Source organism: Aythya ferina (genome assembly GCF_964211825.1).
Source record: "Aythya ferina genome assembly, chromosome: 16".
NCBI classification, from domain to species: domain Eukaryota; kingdom Metazoa; phylum Chordata; class Aves; order Anseriformes; family Anatidae; genus Aythya; species Aythya ferina.
The window spans coordinates 1,657,293-1,675,205 of NC_140315.1; the positions used below are offsets into that span (position 1 = coordinate 1,657,293).

Consider the following 17,913-nt stretch of genomic DNA (forward strand, 5'->3'; position numbering starts at 1 on the left):
AGGGAATCTTTCTGAATTTATTTTCACTCCATCTGTGCATGAGCTGGAAACGATAGAGCACATAAAATCTGATGTGAAGCCACGCTCAGCGCACTGGGTAGAAGAAAATGTTACCAACACAGTCTAAATACCGAGGGAGGAACGCCTGCAAAGTGGGATTTTACTGTCGCTCTTGGTACAAACCCATGTTTATTGCTCGCCTGTTGCAAATAAGCATGCTTTTGTCACCACATCAGGTTCCAAAAAGGAAAACTGACGAGATATAAGGAGCACATTTGTTAACTTCTGCCTCGTAGATAAGCCTTCAGACCTGAAACGTTGTGGGTTAGTGAAAGATTCTAATGTGTCAGGAAAACTTCCTTGAGTGGGCTTGAGGACAGTTGTTGTGATTTGGCTCGAGGTCTTCAGTTAATTCTTTGTTTGACTCCTTGGAAAGAAAAGCAATTTTAAAGCTTAAAAAAATGGCGTCACGTTGGCTGTCCTTGTAGGTTTTGCCTACAAGGTGCTGGTTCTGGGTGTTGAATTGCACCCTGGATTATGCTTGAATTTCACAGAATTTCTAGGTTGGAAGAGACCTCAAGATCATCGAGTCCAACCTCTGACCTAACGCTAGCAGTCCCCACTAAACCATAGCCCTAAGCTCTACATCTAAACGTCTTTTAAAGACTTCCAGGGATGGTGACTCCACCACTTCCCTGGGCAGCCTGTTCCAATGCCTCACAACCCTTTCGGTAAAGAAGTTCTTCCTAACATCCAACCTAAACCTCCCCTGGCGCAACTTAAACCCATTCCCCCTCGTCCTGTCACCAGGCACGTGGGAGAACAGGCCAACCCCCACCTCTCTACAGCCTCCCTTGAGGTACCTAAAAAGAGCGATAAGGTCGCCCCTGAGCCTCCTCTTCTCCAGGCTGAACAAGCCCAGCTCCCTCAGCCGCTCCTCGTAGGACTTGTTCTCCAGGCCCCTCACCAGCTTCGTCGCCCTTCTCTGCACCCGCTCAAGCACCTCGATGTCCTTCTTGTAGCGAGGGGCCCAAAACTGAACACAGAGCCGAGTACAGGGGGACGATCACCTCCCTAGCCCTGCTGGCCACACTGCTTCTGATACAAGCCAGGATGCTGTTGGCCTTCTTGGCCACCTGAGAACTTGCTGGTTCGAATGGCCCCTGTAATCCACGCGGATCAGGCGATGTTGTCAGCTTAAACAAACAAAACCGCCCTGGGGGATTTTTTGGCTTTTTAAATGAGCGCAGTTGATACGATTGACTGGGTAGAGCGAGATGAAGGCTGTTTTCCCCGTGCGCTCTGCGTGTGTTTCTCCCATCTCCACGCGTTCATCGGGACGTGTAGCAAACAGCTTTGACTGTGCTTCTGTTCCTTAACCCCCAGGCACCTCTTTTCACCCCAAAAAAAAGCTGATGGGGAGCAGCGAGCGGCCAGGAGAGCGAGCGAGTGCGCCGGGGTTGGTGTCGGGGTGCGAGGAGGCAGCAGCAGCGCAGGGAAGCCGTGTGGGCGAGCTGGCAGCAGGTCTGACGTGTGGGGCTAAGGGAGGATAGAGGCAATGCCTTCATCTGCGTTTTGCACTGCTTGGAAGAGGTGACATCCAGGGGAAACCGCCCGGTTTGGGTCCTCGTTTAGCGAGGCGTTGGGCTGAGAGATGCTGCTTTGCTTTCCTTTTGGTTGTTTCTGTGGGTGTAGGGTTGGTCTGAGTGCTGCTAGATGCTCTGAGGGAAGCTACACTGAGATCCCGGTCACAGGGATTGAGGAGAAAAAGCCTTTTTAGGCAAATATTCATATTTTTTGAAAGTGTCTTAGTTTGCCTATATTCCTCCTCAGACCTCTGAATTTAATATTATTGTATAGTAACGTCTTTCCTCCTGAACTCTACAAAAAAAGTTATTTAAACGTTGCTGCTTTAAGACTAAAATTGTGTAACCAGAAGCTAGGTAGGGCAATGCCCACTTCTTCTTGTCGTTGGAAGTAAGGTACAAGAGCATCCCCGCGTCAAGCAGGAGTTGCGCCTCCAAGTGGCCAAATTTCATCCTAGTAAATGCAAAGTTGTGTTGGAAATAATAGTTAATTGTGGCACATTTCTGAGCTGAAGTCGCTGGCGCTGCGTTGTCCCTGCCAGAGCTGAAGCAGCAGCTTCGCGGGCACTGCTTGCGTGCAGAATGTTTCCTTCCAGAGCTGCACCCGAGCGCTGTCACCTCTCTTCGGCCTGCCGCCCGAATGAAAGCTTGAGCTTGGATTTTTTTTTTTTTTGGTTATTTTTAAGAAGTTGCATCGCAGTTTTTTGTTTTACGAGTTGCCTGAGACCTCAGCTCCGGGAGCGCGGCCTCCCCCCGCTCAGCGCCCGTTTCCCGAGCGCTTTTGTGGCTCCTCCTCGCGGGGAGGAGCGCGTCCAGAGCCCGACTCTGTGGGTGTCGAGGGCTGGCTGCTGGCTTTGCTGCGAGTTTCGTTGTGCCCTTCGTGGCTTCGGGTAAGTGAGGAGAGCCCTGAGCACGGCACAGCAGCCGGGGGCTGTCGGCGGTGCGGGGCTGGCGGTGCCCGACTCCCTACACTCCCTGCAGATACGGGGTACGAGGACTGCGCCCTCGCTTGGAGCTGCTGAAGGGTTATTGCAGCAGTTTCACATGTAACGTTTTGTTGGTGATGTACGTAGGAAGTTCTTAAATATTTATCTGTATATAACTTTTGGTTTTGTAAGCCCCCGTGGTGTCCGATAATGGTGTACATTTCTGCCGATCCCACGCGGTGATGTTTTAGAGCCATCGTACCTTTTTAGTCTTATTTTTAGATTTGTAATATTTTTAAACTGCTTTAGATATTAGCGCTCCTAGTGGTATTACGATGTGATGCTCTTGGAAGTCGGGTCCTGCACAGCCTGCGGTCTGACCGGAGGCACCCGCGCCGGGAAGCGGCGTTGGCACCGAGCTGAGCCACGCCGAATCCCGCGATGGTGCCCTGGGAAGGGGGAGTGCAGCTTTCAAACCCTTTCCTCTCAGAGCCTACAAACACTACAGGTATAACCCGGGCAGGAACCCGCTGGGAGATGCCCTCCCATCCTGTCCTGTCCCGTTTATTAAGGCAGTTACGCTGCGTGGTGTCGAGGGACCCTGGCGTGCTTTTTTTTTTTTTTTCTGAGGGGGGCACATCTCAGAGCATCTGTAACCTGTGCACTCCAGAGGGGTACCCCGTTCTCTCCAGTAGTTTGTGCCCTTCGTCTGTCTGGTGCCCTTCAGTGTTCTTGACGTTTCCAGAGAGTTTAGGAAACGTCTTTGTGCTGCAGTTTTCCCTACCCGATGCAACTGGATATTGGCATAATATTTAACAGGAGATCCCCGCAAGGCAGTCAGGGAGGCTGTTGCCCCTTGGCGGCCCCTGCCTCGTGTTAATAATTCCGGATGCTGTTTAAATACGCATTAATCTTAGAATCAGAGCACTGAATCGTAACCCCCCAGCGCAAGTGTTAGTGGCGTAAGGTCGGTATAAACTTAACTCGCTTCATCATTTGATGCCGCTTCTCTGTATTGTCGTGGAAATCATCTAGTTTGTAGCGTACCATTGCACCAACTGCTTAAATATCCTGAAAGTATGACTGATAGCTAACTCAGGGGCAGGAAATCTGTCCGTGTCCGAGTCCTGCAAGAACTCTGGTCTGCTCCACGCGCTGCGTTCGGAGGTTTTAAGCGCTGTGTGGGACTCTGCAAGATGGAAATCCCTGTCGAATCCCTGTTCCATTCCGCGAGGCTTTCTGTACACGAAGGAACCGCACGGGGGAAGCTGTCGGTCTGTTTTCTGTTTGCACAAGTCGAATGCCATAAATGTGGAAGACAAACCTTCGTTTGGAAACGAAACACCCGTGTTCCGTGCACAGCTGATTTTGTTGCTCCAAGGGGGTAGACGCTGGGAATGCCTGGTGGCTCTATATATATGTATGTATGTGTACAGAGGAAGCGCTTCTATAAAGTGGCCATTCATTCTCGAGTGCTGTTGTCTTCTCTGCTCCCTTTTCCCCGCGGCCAGCAGCGTGGCTGTGTGCCCGTGGTCGTGCTCCGTGCGCGGTGACGGCTTCCACCAAGTGTGATCTGCTCAAATTTGGCCTCAGCCCGATCGGCTGGTGCTGGGCTTTGCTGCTCGGGCTTCTCTTTAGGGAACAAAATAAAACCCAGCAGCCGCAAGGAGGGCAAGGGGATAGGTTTGGCTTGTGTGGGCTGGGACGTGGGGGTGGTTTAAACATGCTCGCTACCCTCATCTCTAGAGGTGAACAGAACAGCTTTTTTTTTTCCCCTATGCTGGTTTTCACCACGTTGTACTCTACAAAGTGGATTTCTGAGCTCACAAAGCAAGGCCCCAACCCGCGCTGTAGGTTTTGGATCGCAGCACCGTGTGTGTGTATATGCACATACATATATTTATACAACAGGTGTGCACCTCGCACTTGCTGCTGGTTTTTCTTTGGTGGTAACACGTGAAATTTGGCTCCAAGTGCTTCTGTGAGCTCTCAGACGAGCACACGGTGCGAGTTTTGTGTGGCCAGAATTGGGCTTTCTCCTTGCAGCTGCAGGAAAAACAACTCCTGGCTTGAGTGCCTGGTGACACAGCGGCAGGATCCTGTTGTATAAATAACGAGGTGGTGGGCAAAGCAGGGAGCTGTGCTGCTTGGGAGGGGGAAAACAATCTTTACCGTGTCCCACGCGGTCGATGAACTCTGCCTCTTGCCAAGTCCCAGAGCCTCGCCGTGTCCTCGTTTGGGCGTGCGCCACGTGAGCCAGTTGCTGTCATTCCTTCCTCTGCTCGTCCCCACCTTCTCCCACTTTTTTTTGGGGCTGGGCGTGGGTCGTTTGCTTTGCGTTATCAGCTCATCCAAGGCGGTTTATATTAATTTTGCATGTGAGCAGGGCCCTGAGCTAAGGAATTCATCACGGGGTGGTGTTGTGCTGGCCTCTTTCCGAAGCCTGAGGGAGCTGAGGACGGCAGGAGGGAACGCGTTCGGCGTTTGCACTGTACTTCACCTCGGGCGGGGCGGGGTGGGGGGAGCCCGTCTTTAAAAACAAACAAAAAAAAGTTGTAAAAAAACAAAAAAAAAAGAAAAGAAAAAAAACACACAATCGAAGTATGAATGCATCTGAGAAGCAATTATAATATAGACATATATATATTTTGTTATGTTACTAAAGGACCATACTTTGAACTGTATGTAAGTAGATGTGGCTGTCCGAACCTTGTGGATTGTAACACTCGATACTACTGAGCTCCTGTACATACCCGCAGTTCCAGCAGAAGGAATTATTTTATGTTCTAGCATGGTAGTTTTGTGTATCGTACGTCTGAATATAAACTAAAATAAAGACTGCTAAGTTATCTGAAACCACTGTTGTAAAATAAATGTTTTCAATGCAGAACTACGCCTGGGCTGCTTCTTTCCTTACCCGCGTGCTTCAGTCTGTCACCGAGAGCCCCGGGGAGGTTTCTGTGATTCCTGAAGTCGGGAGGAGGTAGCACAGCCCCGGTGCATGGGGCCATAAATGTTCCCGGTGAGTTCCCTTGAGTTGGTCTCGTACGGTTTAACCCTGCAACGTGGTGCCCTTCGACCGACATCGGTTCTGCTGTCCCCAGTGGTGGTGAAGTGCCGGGTTTCCCCTTTCCTACCAGCTCTGCTCAGCTCTCAGCCCGTTTGTGCTGCAGCAGGGTCTCAACCGCCTCGGGTAAGGGTTTGTCCTACCAAAGATCCAAAGTTGGGGTTTTACCGTCCTAAGGCACTCGTGGTGGGTGGTGCTTTGGGACTCAGACCTCTCCTGCTGCCAGGGGATGTGTGAGAACCTCGGGCTTGGGGTCACAACAAAACCAACTCAGAGCTGCTGCAGTGAAGCACACGTTCCTCCTCAGAGCACCTCCCGGCACAGCACGCAGCCTGCGCCCTCCTATAACTGCACTTTTAGCTTGATTTGTCCTCATTTCACGCAGCTCCCCTCCCTCGCTGTCCCTGGGACCCCAGAGCTCCCCCTGCCCCGACCCACCGCTGCGTGATGCTGAACGGCGCGGCCCTTCTGAGCCCCCAGAAGGAAAAACACCCCCAGAGCTGCTGCACACCCCCCGGGCTGCAGTAACGGGGGCGCCTTGGAGGCAGGGGGGGCATCACCCAGGTCCCACGATGCCCCCCCAGCTTTCCGGAGCGGGTTACCAGCGCTCCCCAGCTGTGCCGCCCGCCTCAGGCTGCGTCACTGCCTCTGTTTTAACGACCCGTTCCTCCCTTTTCCTTGAGCTAATTACTGCTTGGATGGATTCCTTACCTTTTCTCGTTAATGGGAGAAAAAGTACTTTTAGGGGGGGGAAAAAAAGGCAGCCCAGGGCGCATCAGCAGAGCAAGGTGTCCGGCGCGAACGTAGCCTCCAGCCTGAGCACACTCCTCGTGGCGAGCTGATGGCAGCTCTGTGTGCACACGCGTGTGCACTCTTGTGCACGTGTGTGTCCGCCCCACGCTGCAGCTCCGGGCTGCCCCAATCACCCCAAAACCCTCTGGGCTTGCTGGCCGGAGGACGCACACGCTGAGCATCACCACCAGACTCCCCAAATCTACCTGGGGCAGGACCCGGCCTCGGGGTGCACCCAGGGGCAGCCCCGACCCTGCTGCAGCCCCCCCGGGCTCCCCGTTCCTCCTCCCATGGGATCGATCGCAGCAGCAGCACCAGGGCACAGGGCAGGAGGACGCAGCCCCCGGCCCGGCTGCGCTCCCGTTTCCACCCCCAGAGCCCTCCTTCAACACCTGCCAGGTGCCAACGCTGCACATTTTTTTTTTGTTTGTTTGTTTTTTTCCATCTTTCTGGGTGGAATTTGGGAGCTGTGGTGACAGCAGAGCGCACAGGGGGTCCGGGAGCACCACTTTTGGGGCTGCAGGGCCCGAGCAGATCCAGGAGGGCAGCGAACGCCCCGGTACCCGCAGCTGGTGCGGGGTCACCGTCCCCAAACCCTGGCTGCCAAGTGGCCGGAGAGGTGCGGGGGGGGCATTTTAAGGGGTCTCCTGACCCCCCCCAGTGTGCAGACAGATGGGATGCTTCAACCCGGCCCCATAGGGCTCAGACCCAGGGACCCCCCCACAAAAAAATGGGCTGGGGGAACACGAGGGCACGGCAACGGGGCGGGTGCGAGGGCGATTTTAATGCACAACCACACGGGACACGACCGGGGAGGGGGGGGTCCAGCCCCCGGCCGGGCAGCATCTTCCCCTCTCCGCTCCACCGCAGCCACCCTTGGGCGCTCTTTTCGGTCAAGGGGGGGGGGGATATCCCCTTCACCCCCCCCCCCCAAATCACTTCCCTATACTCTGCAGCAGCAGCTTATTGCTCAGCGCCTTCTGGGCCAGTCTCTCCTCGCGGGACATCTCCAGGAACTCGCGCAGGAGGTGGAAGGTGAGGTCCAGGGAGTTGGGTTTCCCCTCTCGCCTCTTGCCCGCCTGCAGCCCCCGGGGGTCGCGGGGCAGGGGGGGGGGGGGGGCCGTGGTGGTCGGAGATTTCCCCCCCCCCCCAATTCCTCTCCGGGGTTGTCCGTGGGGTTGGGGGTTGCCGACGGGTAGAGGGTTTGGTCTCGGGGGTCCCGGCCACGTTTCCCAGTTGGGTTGGGGGGCTCCGGGCAGCCTGGGGGGGGGCCACTGCAGGGGCGAGCAGGTCTCCGAGGGCAGGAAGAGCAGGACGAGGACGGAGGCAGCCGAAATCATCCTGAGCCGCAGCATGGTGGGTGCTCCAGGAGGGTGGCGGGTGGGGGGCAAGGGGGGGTCCGGATGCCTGTAAAAAAGGACCCCCCCCCCGCCCCCAGACCCCCCGAGTTTCCCCACAAGCGTCAGGGGGCTCCCCACGGGCTCCGCAGCACGGAGAGGTGTGGGGGGGGGACCCCTGCTCCCCACGAGGACCCCCCCCCAAAAAAAAACAAACAACCCAGGACCCCCCCCAGGACTTGGGGCAGCGCCTTGGTGAGGATGGAGCCCCCCCCCCCTTCCCCAAATTCCCTTCCCATACCCGAGGAGCGGGACCCCCCCGGGACGTCCCCAACCGGGACACGGGACCGGGACCCCCCCCAAAAAACCCAAAACCGCGCTCCGGGGTTTGGGACCCCCCCTTCCCATCCCGTCCCATCCCCTGCACTCCCGGGGCAGCCTCTAAAGGGGGGGGGGGGGATGCCCGGTGCCGGTCCCGGTGCCCCCCCCACCCCGCTCACCGCTGCCGCCGCCGCTCCCGGACCCGCTCCCGTTCCCGGTGCCGGTGCCGGTGCCGCGCCCCCCGCCCCGCGTTTTATAGGGGCGGGCGCGTGACCGCGCTATAACCGGGGCGGTGCCCCCCCCCCCAAAAAAAAAAATCCCAAACACGTGATGGGGAGGGGAAGGGGAAGCTGGGGGGGGGTGGGGGGGAGCTGTCCGCGGTGCTGAACGGCCCCGGGGGGGGGGGGCACGGGGATGGGATCTGGGGGGGGTAATGGGGAGGGGGGGGGTTATTGGGGGGTGGGGAGGGGGAATTGGGGGTGGGGGGGGGAATGGGGATAGTGGGGGGGCGTGGGGTGGGCCTGGGGGGGGACACAAGGGGGGTATATGGGGGGTTTGGGGGGGGGAAGGGGGTTTGAGGGGGTTTGGGGGGGGGAAGGGGGGTGTATGGGGGGGTGGGGGGGAATTGGGGAGGGTGGGGGGGGTCTTGGGGGGGTTGGGGGGTGAAGAGGGGAGTGGGGGGGCAAATGGGGGGTGTATGGGGGTGTTGGGGGGTAAAGGGGGTAAAAGGGGGGGTTGGGGGGGGAAAGGGTGGGGGGTGTTGGGGGGGGCTGGGGGTGGTCCGTGGGGACACAAGGGGGGGTGAGGGTGTTGGGTGGGGTCCCTGTGGGGGTGAGTGCATGGGGGGGTTATGGGGGGGGTGTATTGGGGGGGGTGAGGGGAGCCCCCCCCTTAACCCCACCCTGCCCTGCCCCAGGCCCCATTTCGGATCCCACCGAGCGTCCCCAAACCCCGCTGCCCCCACCAGGCCCCCCCCCCATTCCCGCTGCCCCCCCGGCTCCTTTTGGCATCGCCCCGCGGTGCTGGGCGAAAGGGGTTTGGGGAGGGCAGCGGGGGGGGTCCCCGCACCCCACAGCTGCCAAATAACAGCAGAGAGGCTGGGGGGGGGCACCCGGATCCCACCCGCTTTGTGTTTGGGGCGTGGTGCGAGGGCCTTCACCGAAATCACCCCAAAACGCCGAAATTGTTGGTTCTCGCACCAAAATTGGGCTGGGTGCAGCCAATGGGTGCTGCCTCGTGCCTCGGGACCCATCCTGGCGGTACCGCCCGCGGTCATCCCGGACCCTCTGCTGCTCCCGGGACACCCCCAGACCCCAAATACCTGCGGCTGTGGGGGCAGAGGGGCAGAGCCGGGCTCCCTGCTGGAGCAGCCGCAGCTCCGGCCTCTCATGGGTGCTGGAAATTTGCTGTTTTGGGGGGATTTTCAGCACTTTTGGGGCTGCTCTGCCCGTGGGGATTAATCCCGTGGGCAGGCACGAGGGCTGAGGCTGCACGGCCCCTGGGGACAGGCGGCTCGGGGCGTCCGTCCCCATCTCCCCGTGCCCAACACCGGGCTGGCACCGCACGGGGACATTTCCCTCCTTGCCCGTTTGCTTTCGGATTAGTCACTAAATTTCAGGAAAGACAGCGGGGCCGGGAGTGCATCTTGTGCTTTTTTTGTTGTATTTAGCGACTCGGGGTGGAAAATTTTTTAAAAAACAACCCCCTTCTTTTCTTTTTTTTTGGCTGCTCCCCCCGTAAATCGCTGACACGCTCAGCCCCCGGCGGTGCCTGGGGACTCGTTACCCGTCTTCCTCTCGTCAGGGCTGCGGGGAGCGACGTGTGCTGATGCTTCCAGAGCCTCCAAATCCACCCCGCAGCTCCGCTCGGGGGCTCGCAGCCCGTGGTGAGGGTCGGGGGGGTCCCAATTAGGCGCTGTTGGCACCCGGAGCCGCCAGCGCGAGCACCAAAGCGTGGCCGAGCTTCCAGCAGCTTCTCCCGAGGCACGGCTGGGACGTGCTGAGCCTCACCTGCCCCAAAACGAATCCTTTCCCCGTCCCCACTCCACAAAGAGTGAGAAAAACTCATTTTGGTGAGAATATCCCTGGTGTTTTTCCCCTCCCCGTCGCGTTTCCACATCTCCCCCCTGCACGAGGGGCGGCCGCGGGGCCGGCGCTGCCCGTCCCGCTCTGGAGAAGGCGTCTCATGGGCTGACGAACCTGAGATTGACCCTCATCTTTCACCATTCTCAGGTTAGACAGTCCTCGAGGTGCCCCTCGCTTGGGCAGCCGCGGCCCCACACCCCGCGCCCTGCACCTACCCAGTCCCACCAAGCTTTTGGGGGAAAAAAGCAGAGAATCAGCCCCTCGGCTCTGCCCTGCCTCCATCCATCCATGCCCAGCCCCAGGCCCTGCAGGATTTGTCCCCTTCCCAAATGTCCACGTCCCCACCGTGCTCCCCAAATTTTCTCTCAGCTCCTGGCTCAGCGCTCGGGGACCGAAATCCCCGCTCAGCCCAAAGCTCTGCGGCACCTCCGGATCCCGAGAAGCCCGGGTTTGCCAAAAAAATTTGGGTTTGCCTCCACAGGAGCAGGGAGGAAAGGTTTCTTGGCCCGTGCCCTCCTGGAGCAGCTCCGAGGGAGCTCGGGGAGCCTCAGAGCGAGCTCCTGCAGGGCCTGCCCCGGGTCTCGCTGCTCCGTGACCCCAAATCCGCGTCCCAGCTTCAGCTTCCCAATGCAACGGGGTGCTTCCAACTGCTGCTCCGGGGAAGGGAAGCCACGAGAGAGCAGCTTGCCATAACCATGGGAAAACGAGTGTTAAAAGCCCGACAATTAAAAAAATAAAAATAAAAATGAGCTAACAGCAAAATCCAAGGGAAGGATTTTTCAAGTTTCGGCACCGACGGCCTTAATGTAAAGCCTGAGCAGGGCTTGGAAGCTGCCAGAAAAGGCAGAAAGGAATTAGTGATCGATTTTCAGTCCCTTTCTGGATTTCTCGCTCCCTTTGGGCCCCAAAATGTTCCCGTGCTCTGTGCATGGATGGGGCCAGATGAATCTTCATCACCCCCCACGCCAGGACCCGCTGCTGCGGTGCCGTGAGTCCGGCTGTGCCTGGGGCTGGGGAAAGGAAAAACCCTTTCGGGCAGCAGCCAAGGGGACTGCAGAGCCACAGCACAGCTTCACCTGCTCGATTGCCTCTCTTCCAAACCCGCCGTCGAAGTTTTGGGGCTTTTCAAAGCTTTGCAATACGGGTTTGGGGGAAAAAAAAAAAAAAAAAAGCCAAATGGAATTAATTTCCAGCAGCAAGGTTAAGTTCGGGGACGTGTGGGACAGAGCGGCCACGGAGCAGCAGAGCCCCCCCAGCAAACCCCATCGCAAGAAGGAGCTGAGCAGAAAAATGCAGCGAGGATGGGCAGGAACGAGGAGAAATCCCCGCGGCAGGAGGCAGGAGGAGAAGGCGAGGGCACTGCTGCCTTACCTGCCACCCCGCGGCTCCCGGCCCCTCCGTGTGTGCTCTGTCCCCCCCCCAGCCGCCCCCACGCCGGCTTTTATGGCCTTCCTCGGCGCTCGGAGGAGTTGAGCCGGGCTACAGCGAATTGCCACACTTTCTGCTGGCTTCCTGTTTGTTCATCGCAAGCCGTCTGTGGTAAAATTTCCATTACACGCTGGACAGAGACGGGGCGGCAAAGAGAAGTGAAGAAAAAAAAAAAAGAAAGAAAAAAAAAAAGAAATGCAGCCCCTGTGTTTCGGTGGTTCTCTCTCGACTCGCCCGAAAATGAGAAAGCTCGCAGGCGGCGAGGAGTGCGGGGGGGATGCCCGGGGGTGCCCGGCCACGGGAGCTGCTGAGCATCCTCTGGTGCCCGTGCTCAGCTTGGAGCTGCTCGCTGCTCCCCTCGGTGCGAAGGGGTCTGGTTCAGCAAGCAGAAGGCCTTCATTTCCATCCCCGCCACCAAAAAAAGTGCGTTTCCTAATTGCTCCCTCTCTGAATGGAGCCGGAGCACGAGGCGAGGCTTTGTCCGCATCCCCTCCTGCACAGGGCCAAAAGAGGAGCGAGGAGCAGCTCCAGCATCTCACAGCTCGACGAGCACATTTATGAAGGGGAGCGAGTTATTTTCCTCTGTTTTACTTGCTTCCAGGCCCAGAAGAGCTGCTGTGGCTGGAGAACACAGTGTCTGTGGCTGGAAAGCGAAGGAGAAGGTGGAAAACCTGCTGCCATGCAAGGACCGGTGCTCGCCAAAGATCCCCAGCCATATGAGAGCAGCCCTTGGCCGCAGCACCATGGTTGTGCTGGGGACACCTCACTGCGGGCAGCTGTGGTCCTGCCACCTCTGCAAATGCTGACCCTTGGCTGCTGCACTCTGATAGCTCCGGGTTTGCTCCTCTCCATATTTCTCCCTTGCCCCAGCCCGGGCTGCTCAGGGGTCGCGGGGTTGCAGCCGTGACCTCGGTGTGGCTCGGCGAGAAGTTTGGAAAGGCTGTGCTGCTCAGACCTCCCCGCTTCTCTTATCCCCTTATATTGTTGGCACGAGAAAGGACAGGTGGGCATTTGCACTTTTTTTATTTTTCTTTTTCTTCCTCTTCATAAAAAGCAGAGAAGGAAAACTCCGGATCCAAGATCTCCTCCTCTGCTCTGAATGTGTGCAGTTTCACACCCATGCTTTTTCCCCCAAAAAGTGCCCTGTTTTTGGCTCTGGTGCGATGCACCACATGGACCCAGGGTGCAGGAGGAGCCTTGTGCCCTCGGCTGCTGCCCACGGGGATGGGGGCTCTGTGCTAAACCCACCCTCCCAGCACGGCTCGTGGTGCTGCAGGGGAAAATAACCATCAGCTAAACGAGCCGGCTCTCTCGATAGCTACCTGCCTTCCAGGCCACGGTTTCCAAGCCCTGAGACCCTGCTAGTTAGCAGTAACATAAAAAGATAACTCCTCCGTAATTAATATTAAAACAATTGTGGCAGAAATGAAGACAGACGAAACGGCGCGATTTTGCAGATGCGTTGCTGGGCGCTGGGAAATGAAACGGGAGCTGAAAAAGTCCTGCCATGTTTTGGGGACGCTGTACTGCGTTTCAAGGCACACGGTAATTTTACTGGCTAACGAACCACATCAAAAACTGCAGGGCAAGGTTTAGAAGAGCCAGATTAGCTCGGACCGGCTGCTAAAAGCTACCAAAAGTGTGTGTGCAGGACTTCGTGGCAGCCTTTAACCAAACCCTGCACCTCCCGGACCGCTGTGGCCGATGCCGTGGCCGTGCCGATAACGTTGTACAGCCCTCCTCTGAACGGGATTGGGAAACTGTGGGGATCATGGAGGAGTCCCAAAACAAGGAGAAGCTGCCCAAAATGCAGCACCATAAAATCCCAAACGATTAAAATTTGTGTCACGGACACTGTTGGGGATTCCAGGCTTTGCTTAGGCTTCAGGTCATTTTATCGCACTCTTGCCCAACCCTTTTTTCTTCCTGCTGCAATTATTCATTTTTTTTGGGGGGCAGTGGGGTCAAATGCACCTTTCGTGTATGTTCGTTGTTGTTAAATAAAGTCTTTTAAGTGTCTTCGATTGTTATAAATGTCTCTGCGGTGAGCGAACATGACCAAGGGCTGCTTTCAGCGGCAGACAGCGTGAATTCAGCTTTAGGTGTCACCGAAAAGTTTCCAATAATTCTCTGCATCGGCACCAGCTGAAGAAGTCCCTGCACAACGCCTCATGTACATGGTCTGAGCTCTGTGCTCAAACATTCCTCATACAACAGCTTCAAAACGCACCCCATTTTCCACTGCCGTTTTGATGCTGACGTCTGAAAAAAAACACACCTCTGTGAGCAGAGCGGTGTTTTTAATGCACTACCAGGGGCTGCTCGTGACAAATGTCCTCATTTAGATTACGCAGAAATTGAGCTTTTGTTTTTGCAGTTGGTGGGGCTGTGCCTGGCTCCTGGATGAGGTTTGAGGGCCGGAGCCCCGGGACGATGCTGGACCCCAGGGCCGGGCAGGGGCCACGCGATGAGCTGCTGAGTTTTTGGATGAGTGGTGGGGGGGAGCTCAGCCCACAGGCGCTGCCTCTTTCTGTACAAATAGGAAACCAACGGGTAGACAGCTCGAAAGGAAAATTAAGTCGTTTGTTCTGACCTGAGAGAGCACCGCTGCCTTTCCAGCCCCACCAAGCCCACAAATGGGGCAGGAGTGGAGATGCCTCAGCCCAAGGCTGGCAGCCGTGATGCATTTCCACCTCTTTCAGAAAAAAAAAAAAAAAAAAAAAAAAAAAACAGGCTTGCCTGCTGCAGAAAGAGAAAAATATAACCTGAAAGTTCTCCTCGCAGGCGCTTCTGCCTCCAACCGAATGCTTTCTCTTTGATGGTCAAGCAGACCATTTTTTTTTTTTTTTTATTGTTCTCTGGTTTTGTGTGGTTGTTGTTTTTTGATTTTTTTTTTTTTTTTAACCGCTCTGGTCTATTTTTAGTGCCGAGGGGATGGCGTTGAAGGGCCTCTGCTGCTGGCCATGGCGCCTGTCATTTGGGTTGCTCCCAGAGCAGGGCCGGAAACCAAAGCAGCCCCTGGGGCTGCAGAGAGCTTGGGGTCCATGGTGGGCTGGGATCCGGTACTGGGGGGCTGCCCAAGCACCTTGAGATAGCAGGAGGTGGCAATAAACCCAATTCCTTCAGGAGATTAATTGCCTTTTTTAGTTAGCACATGGAAGAGTTGGAGGTGTGGCATTGTGATGTGTAATGAGAAAAAAAGTGGTGTTTATTTTTTTCCCCAATTTTCTCCAACATCTCCATGTTTCAGGAGGAGGCCAAGGGGCTGTGGGTGTCCTGCAAAGCGTCCCCCTGTGCTGCATGGCTGCAGCCAGCCTGGGTGACAGAGGCAGCAAGATGGAGCTGGAGCCGTGCATGAGCACAGCCCTTGCCTGTCGCCTTCAGGGCCTGGAGTACACTTGGCTGTGGCAGCTGAACACCACACCACATCTCAGGGCCTCTCATTGCTCCCCAAAGTGCAAACCAGCACGTTTTCTCTTTCTTTCACTAAAAAAAAAAAAAAAAAAAAAAAAAAGTGGTGTGACCTTCACAGTGTTTCTTGGGCTGTTGAGGAGGGCAGTGCTGCTGAGGGCTGCAGCAGCAGTGCGGGCAGCACCAGCCACCCCAGTGAGGTGCAGGCTGGGGCTGTCTAAAGAAGAGTTAGATAAATATCTTGGCGCCAAAAAAAGGTGGTTTTGTTCTTGCTCTTGCTGCCCAGACCCATGAGAGGCCATCACGGCCACCCCGGTGAGCGTGCATGCCTGCCTGCCGGCCGGGCAGCCAGAAAGACAGAAGCGGGGAGGGGAGCCGTCCGCCGCCCACACAGTGTTTCCGAGGCGGTGTGTTTGCCGCCGGCAGCTTGTCACAAACACAAAAAAGTCAATTTCAAAGTGCTGGCGATGGCGAGGCGGCGAGAGGGGGCCCAGCGGCCTCGCCAGATGGCGGCTGTGGGCGGCTGAGGGGAGCCAAGATGGCGCCGCAAGCCAGTGGCGAGGGCAATGGCAGCGGGGATGGGGCTGCCAGGCATCGAGGCCTCCCGCCATGGCGTTTGTTGCTAAATTCACCATTGCTGCCTCAAACAGGGCAGGGGGAAGGCAGGCGGGGATGGGGAGGGAAGGCGCCATGTTCTCACATAGCAGGAGCAGTCTGCCCAAAGGGGAAGCGGTGGCATGGGTGCGCCGCCGGTTTGCTGAGGTAAAAGTCAGCTCTGTGGTGGCAAAACACAGCTTTACGGGGCTAAATGTGGGCGTGCTGAGGAAAAGTGTGGCTTTAGTGGGGAAAAACACAGATCTGGTGAGGAAAAGTATGGATCTAATGCAGATGTGCAGAGCAAAATTATGGAAGGACTGCAATAAAAGCGGGAGCTGCCCAGGGTGCAGAGGTCTCCAGGACCTTTGGTCTGTGTGATCCCCTGTGGGACAGGGTGTGGGTGCTTGGCCCCGAGGCCATAGGGTGCCATGCCGTGCTCTGCTGTGCTGTTTTGGGTGTGCCAGCTGCCGTCCATGGGTGCTGGGGCTGCCTGGGTGCGTGGGTGGCACGCAGCAGCCTGGAAGTGCTGCAAAACAAGACGTGGCAGCCGGAGGCTTTGGTGATGCCTCCTCCTCTCCACCCCAGGTTTGTTTTCCCCTCCCATGGCGGGACATCCTACAGGTGCTGGCTGTGCTCATCACGGGCTTCCTGAGGTGACGGGCCGGACCATTGGTACACAAAGCCCTTTGGTGGGCTCCATGGTGGGTCACAGCCCCATTGCACCCAGTTCTTCTCCAGTCACACCTCATGGGCTGCTTCCTGCACGCTGCTCCTTGGGGGCTGTGGTGAGAGACCCAGAGCCACAGCACCCATGAGGTTTCGAGGAAGTTGGGATGAAAGATGCTTGCTTTGCTCCCCACCAGGGAATTGTTGTGGGTTTTTCACCCCCACGATGGACCCTGGGAACAGCCCCTGCTCAGGACCCACTGGTGGCCTTGTCTCCCTCAAGGAGGCCAAGGGCGGTGCTCAAAGCTCTGCTGGAGCTTTATGCATGAAGAATGACGGGGGCATTCGTTCATGGGGTTGCACATGGCGTGGCAAGCAGACACTGGACCCCTCCAGCACTGCCCTGCGCAGCCGGGAGGCAGAATGGCTGGTGCAGGCTCCTCCATGCTCCTGGTGCAGCTGCAGCCCCTTGTCCCACACCTCGTGCCATGGCTCACCTGGTGCCCCAGCCCCAAAGCCCTGTGTCTGCCAGTCCTCCTGTGTTTGTGCTTATGAGCTCTCCTTCCACCTACGCAAAGAGCTATTTTTAGCAGGCCCTAATCAAGTGTCAGCGCTGGCTCTGAGCGTGGCTTTCAAGAAGAGGGCTCATGCTTTCACTGAGTGCTTGCAGGAACTTGGGCGTGTGCTTTCTTTTAAATTTAGTCGAGAATTTATACAATGTGCCACAGAGCGGTGGCGGTTATTTTGGGCTCCTCACACCTGAGCCCACACTGAGCTGGCACCAGGAGGCTCCGCTTCAGCACATCATCCCCCTCCTGGTCCCATTGCCCTGGATGCCTGCCTTGCCCTAGCCCTGAGAGACCAGCTCCCAGCCAGGGGTCCCCAGACGAGGAGGGGTGGGCTGGCTCCTCTTGGCCCCTTTACCTCCAGCACAAGGATGTCGCACGGGTACTTTGAATCGGGCAGGAAGGGAAAATACTCTGCGTTCAGCCACAAGGGTCACAGCTCTGACTAAATCCACCTCCTGGGGCTGGCTGTCTCCCTTCCGCTGAGGTTACCCTGGCCTGCTAGCAGCTTCCTGGAGACCGTTACGAGACCCACGCCGCACGGCATCGCGAGCAGCTCTGATTCAGCAAGAGCAGCCCGGTGCTTGCGTGAGCTGTGTTTCACTTCGGCTGCTGAACTGAAACAAGGGCTTGGTGCTTTTTAACCCCAAGCGTGAGGCGATCCCAGCTGAACTTCAGCTTCCTTGCAGAAAGGAGGAATGGCTCTTCCTCAGGGACCAGCCCTTCACCCGGATCTGGAGCACGGGATTTCTTCCCTGGAGCGAGGCAGCAAGAAGAGGGAGCTGGGGAATGGGGGTGGTGGGTTCTCCTCCTGCCCCAGCCCTACTTCAGGAGGAAAGCCTTGGTTTGAGGGGGGTTATACCACCCTTGCAGCAAGGCCACAAAGAGCTCTCCGTCCCCACCAGCTCTGAGGCTTAGAGCAAGCAGGACTGAGGGCACGTGCTCCACAGGAGTGTAAGGACTTCAGTGCTTACTGGAGGGATGCAATGAGCAGCCTGCTGTAAATAGCTCAGCCAAAAGACAGAGCTGCAAGAACCTCTCTATGCCTGCAGGGTCAGCGTCCCTCAGCAGCATCCACCTCCACGTGCAGCATCTCCCAGGGTGGCAGTCCTGAAGGGGTTATGACTTCTTG

At 57.0% G+C, this 17,913-nt stretch overlaps 1 protein-coding gene across 1 annotated transcript; it reads right to left on the minus strand.

Moving 5' to 3' along the window:
* Window positions 1-6,771: 6,771 nt before the first annotated feature.
* On the minus strand, window positions 6,772-8,252 carry LOC311445970 (uncharacterized protein). The gene is made up of 2 exons (XM_084538595.1): window positions 8,209-8,252; window positions 6,772-7,778 (listed from the first exon to the last, which is right to left on the minus strand). The coding sequence occupies exon 2, from the start codon at window positions 7,724-7,726 to the stop codon at window positions 7,307-7,309; it is 420 nt and encodes a 139-aa protein (XP_084394721.1). The 5' UTR covers window positions 7,727-7,778; window positions 8,209-8,252; the 3' UTR covers window positions 6,772-7,306.
* Window positions 8,253-17,913: the final 9,661 nt, after the last annotated feature.

What these genes read in the sequence shown, in the direction of transcription:
- LOC311445970 (XM_084538595.1), bottom strand. Translation starts at nt 7,726, where the DNA reads ATGCTGCGGCTCAGGATGATTTCGGCTGCCTCCGTCCTCGTCCTGCTC.